The following is a 16,409-nucleotide window of genomic DNA, read 5'->3' as shown; positions in this document are numbered from 1 at the left end:
ACAGGAGGGGGTCAGGGCTCTGGGCTTGGGGTGCAGGCTCTGGGGTGGGGCTGGAGATGAGGGGTTTGGGGTGCAGGAAGGGGTTCTGGGTTTGGGGGGGCTCAGGGCTGGGGCAAGGGATTGGGGCATGAGGTTGGGGTGCAGGCTTACCTCGGGCAGCTCCCAGTCAGTGGCGCAGTGGGGGTGCTAAGGCAGGCTTCCTGCCTTTCCTGGCACCACAGACTGCACTGTGCCCCAGAAGCAGCCAGTGCCGGCAGGCACGGTCCCCCCCTGCTCCCATTGGCTGGGGAGCTGGTGCTAGGGGTGGGGGCAGCACGCGGAGCCCCGTGGACCCCCAACTAGGAGCCGGACCTGCTGCTGGCTGCTTCCAGGGTGAAGCACAGTGTTGGAACAGGTAGGGACTAGCCTGCCTTAGCCGGGCAGCACCGCTGATGAGACTTTTAACGACCCAGTCGGTGCTGTTGACCAGAGCGGCCGTGACCCAGTGCTTTGCATTCCGCTCTGGTCTAGCCCAGTATCCTGTATTCCAACAGTGGCCAATGCCAGGTGTCCCAGAGGGAATGAACAGAACAGGTAATCATCAAGTGATCTATCCCCTGTCGCCCATTCCCAGCTTCTGGCAAACAGAGGCCAGGGACACCATCCCTGCCCATCCTGGCTAACAGCAACTGATGGACCTATCCTCCATTAATTTATCTAGGTCTTTTTTGAACCTTGTTACAGTCTTGGCCTTCACAACATCCTCTGGCAAAGAGTTCTACAGTTTGACTGTGCATTGTGTGAAGAAATACTTCCAATATATCTTTTTTGAGAAGGGGCGACCACATGTGCATGCAGAATTCAAGATGTAGGTGTACCATGGATTTATATAGAGGCAATATGATATTTTCTGTCTTATTATCTATCCCTTTCTTAATGATGCCCAACATTCTGTTTGCTTTTTTGACTGCCGCTGCACATTGAGTGGGTGTTTCCAGAGAACTATCCACAATGACTCCAAGATCTCTTTCTTGAGTGGTAACAGCTAATTTAGCCCACATCATTTATTTGTATAGTTGGGATTATGCTTTCCAATGTGCATTACTTTGCATTTATCAACATTGAATTTCATCTGCTATTTTGTCGCCCAGTCACCCAGTTTTGAGAGATCCTTTAGTAGCTCTTTGCAGTCTGCCTAGAACTATCTTGAGTAGTTTTGTATCTGCAAATTTTGCCACTTCACTGTTTACCCCTTTTTCCAGATCATCTATGAATATGTTGAATAGGACTGGTCCCAGTACAGACTCCTGAGGGACACCAATATTTACCTCTCTCGATTCTGAAAACTGACCATTTATTCCTAACCTTTGTTTCCTATCTTTTAACCAGTTACCAGTCCATGAGAGGACCTTCCCTCTTATCCCATGACTGCTTACTTTGCTTCAGAGCCTTTGGTGAGGGACCTTGTTAAAGGCTTTCTGAAAATCTAAGTACACTATATCCACTGGATCCCCCTTGTCCACATGCTTGTTGACCTCCTCAAAGAATTGCAGTAGATTGGTGAGGCATTATTTCCCTTTACAGAAACCATGTTGACTCTTCCTCAACAAATTATGTTAATCTATGTGTCTAACAATTTTGTTCTTTATTATAGTTTCAACCAGTTTGCCTGGTACTGACGTCTGACTTACCGGTCTGTAATTGCCGGGATCACCTCTGCAGCCCTTTTAAAAAATTGGCATTACATTACCTCCAGTCATTTGGTACAGAAGCTAATTTAAATGTTAGGTTACCTACTACAGGTAGTAGTTCTGCAATTTCACATTTGAGTTCCTTCAGAACTCTTGAGAGAATACCATCTGGTCCTGGTGACTTATTACTGTTTAGTTTATCAATTTGTTCCTCTAATGACACCTCAATCTGGGACAGTTCCTCAGATTTGTCCCCTAAAAAGAGTGGCTCAGGTTTGGGAATGTCCCTCGCATCCTCAACCGTGAAGACTGATGCAAAGAATTCATGTAGTTTCTCCACAACGGCCTTATCGTCCTTGAATGCTCCTTTAGCATCTCGATCGTCCAGTGGCCCCATTGTTTGTTTAGCAGGCTTCCTGCTTCTGATGTATTTAAAAAAATTTTTGCTATTACTTTTTAAGTCTTTGGCTAGCTGTTCTTCAAATTCTTTTTTAGTCTTCCTAATTATATTTTTATACTTCATTTGCCAGAGTTTATGCTCCTTTCTATTTCCCTCACTAGGATTTAACTTCTGCATTTTAAAGGATGCCTTTTTTGCCTCTCCCTGCTTCTTTTACTTCGTTGTTTAGCCACTGTGGCTCTTTTTTGGTTCTTTGTTTTTTAATTTGGCGTATACATTTAAGTTGAGCCTCTATTATGGTGTCTTTAAAAAGTTTCCATGAATCTTGCAGGGATTTTACTTTTGGTGCTGTACTTTTTAATTTCTGTTTAACTAACCTCCTCATTTTTGTGTCGTTCCCCTTTCTGAAATTAAATGCTACAGTGTTGGGCCGCTGTGGTGTTTTCCCCACCACAGGGATGTTAAATTTAATTATATTATGGTCACTATTGCCAAGCGGTCCAGCTGTATTCACCTCTTGGACTGATCATGTGCTCCACTTAGGACTAAATCAAGAATTGCCTCTCCTCTGGTGGGTTCCAGGACTAGCTGGTCCAAGAGTCAGTCATTTAAGGTGTCAAGAAACTTTATCTCTGCATCCCATCCTGAGATGACATGTACCCAGTCCATATGGGGATAGTTGAAATCCCCCATTATTATTGAGTTTTTTTATTTTAATAGCCTCTCTAATCTCCCTGAGCATTTCACAGACACTATCACCATCCTGGTCAGGTGGTCAGTAATATATCCCTACTGTGACATTCTGATTATATGAGCATGGAATTATTATCCATAAAGATTCTATGGTACAGTTTGGTTCATTTAAGATTTTTTTACTTCATTTGATTCTATGCTTACTTTCACATATAGTGCCACTCCCCCACCAGCATGACCTGTTCTGCCCTTCTGATATATTTTGTACCCTAGTATGACTGTGTCCCACTGATTATCCTCATTCCACCAAGTTTCTGTAATGCCTATTATATCAATATCCTCATTTAATACAAGGCACTCTAGTTTACCCATCTTATTATTTAGACTTCTAGCACTGGCATATAAGCACTTAAAAATGTGTCCCTTTTTAGCTGTCTGCCATTACATGATGTAACTGAATGAGACTTTTTTCATTGGACTGTTTCTCATCAGATCCTACCCGTATTTTATCATCTTCCATCCTCTCCTTACTAGGACAGAGGGAATATCCATTTATAGATACTCCCCCTAAGGGATGTCTCGTCTGAACCACGTGCTCCTCCGCACCTGTCGATTTTCCCCAGAGAATTGATTGTATGGTAACTGCAGATATCGTTTACAGCTTGGAAAGAAACAGATCAGAAAAAGTGACTTACTGAGTTTCTATTTTGGGGGTAGGGATGTGGCAGCCCAGCATAACATTACAATGGCCAAATTCTAAAAGGGCAATCCCCACCCTCAGCCCAACCACCACCACCATTCCTTTGATCGGAGGCCTTTTCCAACGGTCCGAGGAAATCCATTTTTTTCCAGCTTTCACTTACACTGCGCAAACTGACACATTGGCTTTGTTTTCAGGATCTGATAGATATTCTGTCAGCGTTCCGACAAAAAAAAAAACAGCAGCACAATTTCGCTAAAGCTAATGCCTTCTGGACCACCTGTACAATCGACTTCTTAGCCTCAAAAATATTGCTTCATGGTTATCTGTAGGTCACAGCTGAAAGAATAAGCTTCCAGAAGTGAGTTTATACTGCAGGTTAGCTCCGGGAGTTGCAACAGGTTGATTTTGATGTTGTTGTTTGTTGTTTATGTAGCTAGATCACACACACAGAGTACCAACTTGTCACCACAATTAATAGTGATGACCAAGATTTTCAAAAGTGTCAAGTGATTCTGAGTACCTCCATTTTTGGCAGTGTTGTTTGAAACACCCTAAAGGAACCTGATTTTCAGAGGACGTGTGCTCACCACTTTCTGAAAATCAGACCTCTTAATGGTTTGCCAGGCTGGGCGCCCAAATTCACTTGTTGTGTCTAAAAATCACCCTCAATAGCTGATAGGTCAGGTTCTATATTAGCAAAGGCAGTGTGCTGTCATAATGGAATAGACTATATTTGTTTTTCTCACAGAGTGAAATGGATGAGAACCAGATACAAATGGCTGGTGATGATGTGGATTTACCAGAAGACCTTCAGAAAATGGTGGCAGAAGATCAAGTAGAAGAAGAAGACAAGGAGTCTATCCTTGGACAGTTACAGAACATTCAGAATATGGATATAGACACTATTAAAGAAAAAGCTCAAGCCACTTTCACTGAAATAAAGCAAGCAGCTGAACAGAAATGTTGTGTCATGTAAACGAGAAACCAGGGCTTGAGAGTTTTTTGCAAACCATATGAATTTAATACTGTATCATGGGAGTTGCTGCACGGTACAAGCAAAATTGATGGAATGCCATATAGTTCCAAAGCAGTATGTGTACATATGAGAGAGCGAGAGAGAGAGACTTCTAAACCTCCAGATTTAAATCAATGTAGGAGATGTACCTGCTTAAATCACACTAACCTAGAGCTGGTCAGCATTTTTCAAACAAAAAATTTTTCCATGGAAAAATGGCATTTTCCAAAACAACATTTTTCATGAAAAATTGTCAAATTATTTTTTGCCAAAAGTGCTGCCTTTTCCCCAAAATTTTTTATTGAAAAGATCAAAAAGCGTATCAGAATGGTTTTCAATTTTTTAACCAGAAATTGGGTCTTTGGTAAATGAAAAATGTCCATAACCACTGTGATATTGTTTTCAGAAAAAATAAATCATGAAAAAAATGTTAAAAATGAAAATTGGGTCCGTTTCAAACACTTCAGAACAAAAATAATGTTGAAATTTTGACACATTTTGCAAAACTAGACTTCCCTTTTTTGACCAGCTCTATGCTAAGCATAAAAATAAAATCCTGAAATGTATAACACTGCATCTTAGGACAAATGCTTTATGGATTTACAACTTGCAGTAGATGCTGCACAATCACACGGCTCTGAGTGAATATAGTGATTTTTGTGGTGAGTCAAAGATAGGTGGCTAGCACTAGAGCCAGGAATAATGAATAATGCAAACTTCCTCCAATTACTTTAACTGCTCCTCAGTCCTGAACTACAACACAAACTTACTCTTACAGTAGTGGGTCTCTCCTGGACTGCCATTTGTGCCAAATGGTGTGGGTTTCTGATGTTGATAAATATCCAGCATAGGCTAAACTGAGAGAACCAAATTCATTTTATTTAATACTTATTCTACAGGTGAAAGATGCTGTAGAAATGCAAAGTATTATCATTGTTATTAGATCCCAGATCTCCAGAAGTGACAGGTGAGTATTTTTAACTCATGGTGTCACCTTGTACTCCTGCAGTTATCTTTGTTGTGCATCTTATACTATATACACATGTGGTGTGTTAGCAGTGAATCTGACAGAAGTCTGGGATTTGCGCAACTCGAATAGTAGCTTTGTTTCTTTTTCAGCTGTTGTTTTTTTTTTCTCTCCACTATTTCTCATGCTTTTCTGTAACTCTAAATTACAATTATTAGCCACTATAGAATATATTTTACTTCTCATGAAATGTGCTATTTATAAATCTCAGAACAAAGAACCAGCAAGATCAGGAAAGAAGAACTAATGCAATTGTTAGACACGAGTATTTATCTTACCTGCAGTTTTAAAGGTATTTACAGTGGGCTAAATCCTAAATTCCTTTCTCAAGACAAGAGTCTGATCAGCTACACCAGTGTCAATTCTAAATAATTCCACTGACTTTCTTCTCATTTACACTGCTGTGACAGCAGAATCTGGCCCTTAGGTTTTAGTCTTGACTCAAGCAAAACTTTCATCAATGTCAACCAGAGACTTGCCTGAGTAAAGCCGAAGTAAATGCCAAGAGCCTGATTTCTCCTTTCACTTACCCTGATATAAAGTGGGAGTGACCGTAGCATAAATGGGAAGAATTAAGTCCTGAATAAGGTCTTTGGGATTCGGTCCTGTAATCAGGTGAACACTAAGATATGATTAATCATAATTTGATTGGTTTAGCCCTTTTCATCCCAAACGTTCTCAAAGCACAAAGGTATGCAATGACCAGCTTCCCGCTGAGACAAGCTTGGCACAGTCTTTGCTGGCAGACATGAGGCATTTTTTTTCTAAGAGAGGCTATAATAAGAGACATTAAATTAGGGACTATGAGATAACTTGTCGATAGCTAGTGCAGAGCGTAGTCTTGTGGTTAAGGCAGTGAACTGGGACTCAAGATCAGATTCAGTGCCTGGTTCTGTCACAGACTTCCTGTGTGCCCTTCAGCAAATTATGTACTCGTTCTCTGCTGGAGTTCTCCACCTGTAACAGAGGTAATAACACTTCTCTGTTGTAAGAATACACTAATTAACGCTCAATACTACGGTGACGTGGGCTGTGTAATTCCTTGGACAGATAGACTAGGATGAAACTGACTAATATTCTACAATGTGTGTACCTGGATTAATGCTCTTTGAGAGGTTTATATGTCTCTCTCTCTCTCTCTCCCTCCCCTCCCCCTTAGTTTACATTGAACAAATGCATTAAAATATGGTCGCTTTTTCATTGTGAACACACAGGCCAAACCTGGTCTCGCTTATCTTCCTTGAAATGGCCAAAGGCAGCTTTAAAGTGGACTTTAGATATGAGATCCATGAAGAGTTCAACACCTCTGCCCCCAGTCCTCCAGTTTTTAATTACTTCTTCCCAACAGCTTCCACCTTTAATATTGGACTAATGGGTTTATTTGAGATAAGACTGGCCTCTGGGGGGTCAGCCCCCTGAACTCCCTAGGGGAGGGAGTGCCTTGTATCTTTCAGGATCTACAAAAGTGGTTCTCAAACTTTTGTACTGGTGACCCCTTTCACATAGTAAGCGTCTGAGTGAGACCCCCCATTCCTAAATTAAAAACACTTTTTTATATATTTAACACCATTATAAATGCTGGCTGCAAAGCGGGATTTGGGGTGGAGGCTGACAGCTCGTGACCCCCCATGTAATCACCTCACGATCCCCTGAGGGGCCCCGAGCCCCAGTTTGAGAACCCCTGATCTACAACGTGGTCAGTGAAGGAGCTTTGTTGAGAATTTCCAAAGGAATTCCTGTTTGATGGTCTTCAGAAAGGAGATGTGGTTGCTTTGAAATGGGACCTTCAGAGGGTGGGTATAGTGTGGAAGTAGCTGGGCATTCTCAGAGTCCAACGGTGGATACAGAGAAACACCTGCTTCTCTATTATTGAACATTTAAAGGGATTCTGTCAACTTAAACCAGGTCTGCCACACGCATTCCTTTTGCTATGTTACTAATCATACCCTAGGTACTAAATGTGAAAGACCCTTTAAAATCTAGTGTACCTGTCTTTGCTGATGCTCTCTCTTTACCTGTTGCATATCCCTTGGCTTGGCACTGAATATCAAAAGAAGCCAGTTTCACTTTCGGGATTTGGTGCTGCAATGATTGGATTGCAAAGTTTTTATTGATTTAAACACAATGGTTTTCACTGGAATTTAAAAGCATTGAAGAGACATTTATATTGATCCTAAGCATTAGTTTTATAAAGTCTTGCTTTCACAAAATGTATATTTTGCTGAATTTAAGAGGGCAACATCCCCTTGGAATATAAAGTTCTTCCCCCTTTATTCCAGCCCCCTACTTGAATAAATGAAATAAAAATGTACTTCACTAGCTTTATGAACAACAGCGTATAACATTTTATTGAACCAGAAAACATTCAAGTGAATGGCTGCTGCCAGTTTATTCATCCCATGTATGTAAGAAAGAGGAATTAGAAGATCTCAGTAGGGGATTGATCCTGCACCATTCAGGTCAATGGGAGTTTTCCACTCATCTGAGTGGGAGTAGGATCAATTTCTAAGGATGGGTCGATTCTCTAAATGTAATATATTCACCCGCCTCCCCCACCACTCCATCTTGTTAGCAATGTCAAGGCTTTGGCTTAGGTGTTGTATCAGTGCTTGCATTTAGCCTTCAAGCTTTCCAATATGATGCTCAAGAAAGAAGCAATATCTTAGGTGCTTTATCACAGGAAAAAATAGACTGGATGAGTTCATCCAAAACTTTTACCTCATCAACAATGTGTCCCCCATCCACAGTGCAACTCCAGTTGCTCAAAGGGATTGAGAGCACTATATGGCTTCAAATGTTCATTATATATCATATCAAGGGCCATTTTTGTATTCATTTGGGGGAGTATATTCATCATTTTAAACTGGTTACCCTTTTGTGTGGAGTGGGAAAACGTAGGCAATCTTATTTAAAATCTTTGTTTGTTTCCCAGCACTTGCTTCAGAAAATATGCTCTTATTAGCTAAGGTTATTTAGAGATTTTAGCAATGTTTATGTATTTAATACATCAGTCCTGGCTGTTGAGCAGTTAGGAAAGATTTGAATGTCAGGGATGGGTTTATGGGGGAAGAAAGAGACTCAGGATATTGTGTCCGGTCTATTTTTGCTAGCATTACGTACATAATATTGTTTCTGTGGTTGCTTTGAAGGTAGATAGTAGCAGCTGTAGCCCCACTTTCAGACCCTCCCATCAAAGTAATTGTAGTTCAAGCCACCAGCTGTATTACTCCTTTCACATCAACTGTCCCTATCTCTGTGGTTTTCTCTCTCTCAATCCCTCACCAAGCAGAGAAAAAAACCCTTTAAGGTTGTGGTTATCAGTCCCAAACTCCCAGGCAGGTGTCAATCAAGTACAAACACACACCACGGCGGCATCAGTCTGATGTTGGCTGGCTTCTCAGAAGGGGCACTTCAGCATTATAAAACAGTTAGAAAAATCGACTGTCAACTCTGATATTGTATAGTAATCAGTTGATTACAGATACACTGGGTGTCATGCAGTGTGTCTCCATTATAAACATGAAAGAAGACTAAAACAGGAACATTTAAAGCCTCTTAAAATGTATTCTTCTGATGGGAAGTTGCCCATGCTTAACCCTGTACAGTTAATCAAGCTGTTGGTAGCAATTTTGTCTCTGAGTCAAGTGTTGCTGGTTCAAGTACCAGTACAGGAACGTTGGCTCACATCCCCTGTGGCTACTGTAGGAGGTGCTATAGTGCTAGATGAGGGATGAAACATCTAGCATGTTTAAACTGACTGTCCCTTGGGCCTCCCAAGGTGGAAGTTAAAAATCCAGCAGCCATGTAGAAAAGAGGAAAGGAAAACCTCTGGCTTTGTGTGACAGGGTGGACTAGGCCCAGAGGCCCCCTGCTGGAGACCTCAGGGTCCTGCTATACTCATCCCAGGGAAGAAGCAGTGGAGAGGTCCTCCAAGCAGACCAGAGTGGCTGCAGGGGAAGCAGCCAATAAGGGCCCAGGAGGGCCCTATAAAAAGGAGCTACAGAGCTGGAGACAGGCAATTCCTTGCTGGAGCTAGAAGAGTGCAGAGAGGCTCCTGGCTGGCAAAGGGAAGACCAACACAATGGACAGCTCAGTGCTAGCAGAGACCAGAGGAGCAAGGAAGAGCTCTTGGCTGGCTACTGGGCCTGAGCTTAGAAGAGCCCTGAGCTAATGGTAAGGTATTGGTGAAGACTGGGGCTGCAGGAAAGTGGCCCAGGGAACTGAAGATAGTTTTACTAAAGGAACACAGTGGTGCATGGCTACTATTCTTTGAATTCCTAGGCTGGGACCAGAGTAGTGGGTGGGCCTGCCTGCCCTCCTCCCCACACTGGGGAAGGGCCTACAATTGGACATCAGTAAACCCCCAGAAAGGGACTGAACTGTCAGGAGGCCCAGGTGAAGACTGGGGCCAAAACAGGCTAAGAGAGCAAAACCATTGCCTCCAGGGAAGAAGCCCTGGGGGTACAGCCTGATGGCAGGGCTGGGACTGGTTGAAAGACCGCAGACACACCCAACCAGAGGGGGCATTCATGAGAGGCGGGAGCTGACCCCATTACAGTGTGCTCGACATTTCCTCTCTAAATTTCTTGAAGAGAGATGCTAACGTCTATGGCTGTAGGTCAGCTATTGCTAAGCTCCTAATAGCTACTTCATTTGCCTTTGTATTCAGTGCAATACCAGTAACTAAGGGCCTTGTTCTTCGGGGGGCTTAGAACCCTCAACTTCTGCTGCAGCTGAGACCTGAGCTTAGTAATGTTCCACCTTTCAAACATGGGGGATGAATATACTAATTAGTTCTCAAAACTATCCAACACCCTGATCCTCCCTGCAACTGATTCTCCCTCCCACTGAGGGAGCTGGCTCGCTCCCAGCCTCTGACCCAGCCCCACCCTAACCACCTAGCAATCCAATCTGACCCCTGATGAGAGTTATTGCCTTCTTCTTAAGTGTTGCCCTGTTACCATCTGCTCCAGCTTCCCACCAGTTCCTTCTCTTTGGAGAGGCATACATCATCCAATCACCTCCCAACTGCCAATTCCTGACCTAGTGGTACAACCTGGGCAAGGGCAAGGGCAAGGTAAGTCACATGGAAAGCACTTGCTAGAGATAGAAGTAACGCTGATCAAAAAAAATGGACAAACCAGTTCATGTGGAAATCTCAGAGCTGTTTCCACTGTGCAGGGTTTGAAGCAGAACCATTTTTTGATTTTGAATATCTTCTAGGGCTGTCAATTAATAGCAGTTAACTCACGTGATTAACTCAAAAAATAATCTCAATTAATTGCAGTTTTAATCACACTGTTAAACAATGGAATACCAATTGAAATTTATTTTTAAATATTTTTTGATCTTCTACATTTCCAAATATATTGATATCAATTACAACACAGAATACAAAGTGTACAGTGCTCACTGTATTACTTTTGATTAAATATTTGCACTCTAAAAATAATTTTTCAATTCACCTCATACAAGTACTGTAGTGCAATCTCTTTATCATGAAAGTGCAACTTACAAATGTAGATTGTTTGTTACATAACTGCACTCCATAACAAAACAATGTAAAACTTTAGAGCCTACAAGTTTAGTCAGTCCTACTTCTTGTCCCCAATCACTAAGCGAAACAAGTTTGTTTACATGTACGGAAGATAGCGCAGCTTGCTTTTTATTTACCATGTCACCTGAAAGTGAGAACAGGTGTCTGCATGGCACTTTTGTCACTGGCATTGTAAGGTACAGTATTTATGTGCCAGATATGCTAAACATTCATATGCCTCTTCATGCTTCAACCACCATTCCAGAGAACATGCTGATGATGCTTGTTTAAAAAAATGCATTCGTTAAATGTGACTGTCCTCCTTGGAGGAGAATTGTATGTCTCCTGCTCCATGGGTTTACCCTCATTCTGCCGTATATTTAGTGTTATGTTAGTCTCAGATGATGACCCAGCATATGTTCTTTGATTTAAGAACACTTTCACTGCAGATTTGACAAAGCAGGTTCCAATATCAAATTTCCAAAGATAGCTACAGCACTGACCCAAGGTTTAAGAATCTGAAGTGCCTTCCAAAATCTGAGAGGGATGAGGTGTGGAACATGGTTTCAAAAATATTAAAAGAGAAACACTCTGATGCAGAAACTACAGAACCCGAACCACCAAAAAAGAAAATCAACCTTCTGCTGGTGGCATCTGATTCAGATGATGAAAATGAACATGTCAGTCCACACTGCTTTGCATCATTGTTGAGCAGAAGTGCAAGCATCCAGAGGCCTCAGCCCGTGTTCAAGACCCCATTGTGCTAGGCTCCCCATATTGTAAACTATGATTTGGATATTCTCATTATTATCTTTAGATGCAAAATTTAAAAATAATATAAGCCTAAGGTTCCGTCCTTGATTTGGTTACAGGTAATTTATTTAATTCAGTCTAAGAACCTTTAGTGACACAATGAGTGATGAAATTCAAAATTTTATTATGATAAAACTAAAACATGCATGTATAGAAATTAATTAACGCTACATTTATACTCACATTGCTGAGATGAAATAACACCACAGGGTGATCACTCCTTTGCTGAAGGAATGGGTGTAAGGTCCTTCCTTTTAAGCTGTGTATGGGGCTCTACATAAATTGGTAGCTACCCTGTTTATAACAAATTACAATTAGCTAATGAATAGTAAATAGTATATCTCTTCTTCCACCACTATAGTTATTCTGTTTATAGTGATAGATGCCTGAAGGGGTTTGATTAAACAAATTATTTTTAATTCCTTACAAATGGGCTAGTCCATTTAATGCCAAAGTTGTGCAATATGTGCATGTGAAAAGCAGGGTGTTTGAACTCTAAGACTTAAGTGTGTGGGTGTATATAAGGGTGTGGTTGTAAAAAGACATAGTTTGATTTGGCACAACCTGTTGTTTCCACCAAATTAGCCCTATATGTAATGCAAATTTGACCCTGATCATGCCTAGGTTGACAGATGTTAATATGGGCCTTTTTTGTGTTTCCTATATAATATTAAGGGGCGGGGAGGAATGGACTCGTGCCATTTTAAAAAAAGCTGGATTTGATTTTTTTTTGTTTGTTTTATAAAGTCCATTCTTGTCTCGCCTAGAAGACTGGAAGTCTGGAGGACTGAATAACTAGGAGAATAACAGCCTAGATACCAAGGATGTGAAAGCTGGTTATGTCCCCAAATTCTCACTTGTGCTTTGCTGCACTACAAGTGTTCTTACTGAAGCCAATGGGTTACTAATAATAGTAAAACTAAGCACATGCGTGAGTTTGGGCAGGGTATAAATGAAGGCTCAAGTGATTTTTTTTTTTTTTTAAAGACTGTTTAAGTTCTTGGGCCAGAAAGTCGTCTTTCACTCTTACAAAAACCTGACAGCCTAGGTTTTTGCTTTGTCGTCTTTGCCATGTTTACACTGTATCCACAGCTATTGGCCAACAGATTCCTGAGTGTTGAATCAAGCCATTTAGTTTTAATTCAGAATCCCCTTATTAAAAAAAGGGCTCCCAGTGCCTGTGACCATGGGATCATAGAGTTAGTGATAAGAAAGTTCTGTAGATCCATGCAACTAACTTCACCATCTAGTATAAGGTAGTTCCATGTGGTATATTTTCTAAGTTTTTTAATCAACTGCGATGCAATTGAAGCTGCTCTGTATTAATTTATGAATACTGTGTGTAGACCTGGTTATTGAGATATTCACTGTATGAATATATTGGTTTAATTTTAATAGGGGACTGTCAGGAAAGGAAAGAATGACTCAAGATAAGCCACTTGAGCGTTGTTGAGGGACAATGCCAGAGGAGGATCCTGGCTCCATCTCCTACTGAGCCTACAGGCTGGGTTTGTCCAGAAGGCCCAAAGCTCAAGAATGCAGAACAAAAAAAGAACTCTGGCTGTTTAAAAGGAGAGTGTCTCTTAATGGAGTGAAGAGCTGTTCTGGGAAACCAGACTGAGAGACAGGAACTTGCTGGCATGTCTGAAGAAGTTAGGCCTGCCTAAGTTACCATAAGGGGATGGTATCAACTGTTTGGTTTTTAAACCCTTTTTTCCCCTAAATGCTTTGTTCTTACTACAAAAGAAACAACATTTTTAGTTTAAGAAGGCTGTCTCGTCACTGTGTTTACCTGTGGACACAGGCTCCTGAAGGGAAGAACTGCAGGTGCCACGCCCTGTCAGATCTGGTGGGTAAGCGTGGTGGATCCACAGGGGACTATAGCCCCAGGGCCTGGTCTAAGAGTGGAGGAATTGTGAAATTCCATCCCAGAACAGGTGAAGACATGAGGTCTGGCACCGGGAAGATGCATTTGGAGATACCAGAGTGGGGCAGTGGTACAGCTAGCCCTGTAACTGTGACACCCATTGTGTTGTATCTCTGGGCAATTATTGTTTCGAAGGTGAACTGCAATGGATTGCCAATAACTGGATTTATTATAATATGGTTCTCCTCTAAGCCAGGTACAAGCATGGGGCCTTCCCCCCAAAAGGGGGGGTTGTTTTGGGTGTATGTTTGCTTTTTCACCTTAGAAAATAGCAGGAATATCAAGTTTTGTTCTTCCCTTCTTTTTCTGAAAGGCTTCTGGGACATCTCGAAGGTGTGTATTGTGAGTACTCACATCTTAACTGAAGGGGTGAGGATAAGCTTTAATAAAGACCCCCTTTCTCCAAAGAGTACTTTAGACATCAGAGTTTAATGTGTTTTCTGCTTGAAAATCCCACCCCCTTGCTTGAGTTTGTCTCTTGTGGTGTCATCATGTCACCAGTCCCCACAGAGTTTTTTCCAGAATGTTTTTACTTAGGTTAAAAACAAAACAAAATAAAACAGATTTGTGTTAAGCTAAAAAGTTTCAGCCTGCTTTTCTACATCACCAAGGGGGGAAAAAAGTCACAAGCCCAATTTCAACTTATCTTTTAACTTCTGGTGATCAGTCCATGCCTCCATTTGTATTTTTTTCCTACATCAACCCGATACTACCTCCAAACCTTTGTCTAGCTTTGCAGATTAAATTACCTTATCTAAAAACACCACAGTAAACACATCTAAAGCATTTGACCTTTGAATTAAAACGTGACCGGAACATCTTGAAAATCTTATTGAAAGCATCTAGTGGTTTCAAGCAGCTAATTAAATTCGTCAGTACATATAGGATCAGCATTTTCACAGTTTAAAGGGTCAAAGGAGAAAGTACAAACGGAATCACTACACAAGTGATTAATGAGATTCCATAAAAATTAAGGGTTGAATGAAGCGAATAGATTTGAAGTGTAATGACAGAAGTCACTGTTAGAAAAGACTTTTCGCTGTACGCTGTCCCGCATTACTAAAAAGTAATGTCTTTTTTAACGTATGGGTGATCTGTGCCGAATTATGGAGGTTGGGGGAAGCTATATAAAAATTCAAAGCAAATGGGTGCTGTCCCAGGGCTGATATTAACAAGAGTGAAGTGAACTAAAATGCCTTTTGAAAGGGATCCGATTATTCTATGCACCATTTTAAAAGATAAGCCAAGGACTTAAAACAAAAACACACCAGCTAGAATTTTGAAACTTGGGTGACTAATATTCGGTACCTGGATCTACGTTTAGGCCCCTAAGTAAGTGGCTTGATTTTCCACTGGAATCTGTAGGTGTTCAGCTCCTCTGGGAATCAAATCACTTATCTGAGACAAGTTTCAAAATTGTATGCGGAAGAGATGGCACTTTGCTGAAAGAGGCATGGTGCTGCCTACAAAAAACACCCCCGAGGACTTGTGGACTTGTGCATTTTGCGGAGAAATCGGTTGAGATTTCCAGCCGGACTTAGGTTAGCAAAAAATCTAAAAGCAGAAGCCAGAAGAGAATGAAAAGCAAGGGGCCTGGCCAGTAAATCCTTCCGGGCTGTCACTTAAAGATGATGACCTCATGCGCCGCTCGTTAAAGGGCTCGCGTTTTCAGAAATTAGCTTACCACTTTCTTCAACAGCATTTACAAACCTCGACAAATACTGACGGGGAGGAGTTTCTGGGTAATGGACAGGAGTTTTTTTGGGTTTTGTTGTTTTTGTAATGCACGAGTCAAATATGGGAAGACATTATTTGCCCCAGTAACTGTGAGCACTAGGTCCACTGCCTTCAGTGAGATCACGGGCAAGAGATGGTTAAATATGGGTGCACATCTTTGAAGAATCAGTGTCTTAAATTGCCTCACGGGGAATCTAGCAGTTTATTACCAGTAAAAACTGACAAATTCCTTAATAACACCACTTCTTAAATAGCACTTTTCATCTGTGGATTTCAAAGTGCCTTACAAAGGAGGGAAGCATCAGTAATATCCCCATTTTTCTGGTGGGGAAATTGAGGCACGGAAGTGAAGTGACTTGCTGAGGTCCCTCAGTAGGCCAGTGGCAGAGCTCTGAACAGAACTGATTTTACACACAAAAAGAGCTCAACCATCCCACCTGCATAAATCAGAAGCACAAGCCCCAGCGGGTACCATTGGTGGTAACAATGGGGGAAGGGGCAGGGTGGACCTGAGCCTGTCTGGATGACGGTGTTTAAACACAGCTGTGACTGATCTGCACCGATGCTCCCATGAATGGCGCTGCGCAGGTGCTCGAGCAAACGTGGGAGAAAATCCTCAACGCAGACCAAGCCCTCTACATTTCCGCCAGTTCACCTTGCATCGGCAGGTGTCTGAGCTTTGTGGAGGTGGCCCTGGGCGTGTGGGACTCAGTCCATTCCTCCGAGTCCCCACTGAAACTCATTCAGGGGGAGTCAAGGCTGAGCCCTGTGTCGCTCACCTCTGCTCCCCCTCGCCCCTGTTATTTCTCAGAGAAATGATTACTCTTATTTCATGTTTATATAGAGGAAGTGCCTAGAAGCCTCCGCGAGGTAACACACACACACACA

The 16,409-nt window shown here is 41.8% G+C and overlaps 1 protein-coding gene and 1 long non-coding RNA gene across 2 annotated transcripts in view; both read left to right on the top strand.

Annotated features, from left to right (window-relative positions):
- Positions 1–4,678, top strand: part of CPLX4 (complexin 4) — a 32,273-nt gene extending 27,595 nt beyond the window's left edge. The window contains exon 3 of the mRNA XM_037903167.2: positions 4,215–4,678. Coding sequence (XP_037759095.1) covers positions 4,215–4,442 — 228 coding nt within the window. The 3' untranslated portion in view covers positions 4,443–4,678. The remainder of the gene's footprint in view (positions 1–4,214) is intronic.
- A 4,838-nt stretch (positions 4,679–9,516) lies between these two features.
- Positions 9,517–14,366, top strand: LOC122465785. The gene is made up of 3 exons (XR_006290836.1): positions 9,517–9,681; positions 10,482–10,585; positions 13,256–14,366. It is a non-coding gene; the product is annotated as an uncharacterized LOC122465785 (long non-coding RNA).
- Positions 14,367–16,409: the final 2,043 nt, after the last annotated feature.

The sequence above is a fragment of the Chelonia mydas genome, chromosome 5 (assembly GCF_015237465.2).
Source record: "Chelonia mydas isolate rCheMyd1 chromosome 5, rCheMyd1.pri.v2, whole genome shotgun sequence".
Lineage (NCBI taxonomy): Eukaryota > Metazoa > Chordata > Testudines > Cheloniidae > Chelonia > Chelonia mydas.
Note: the sequence above shows the minus strand (reverse complement) of the source record. Positions and strands in the feature narration are given on the sequence as shown.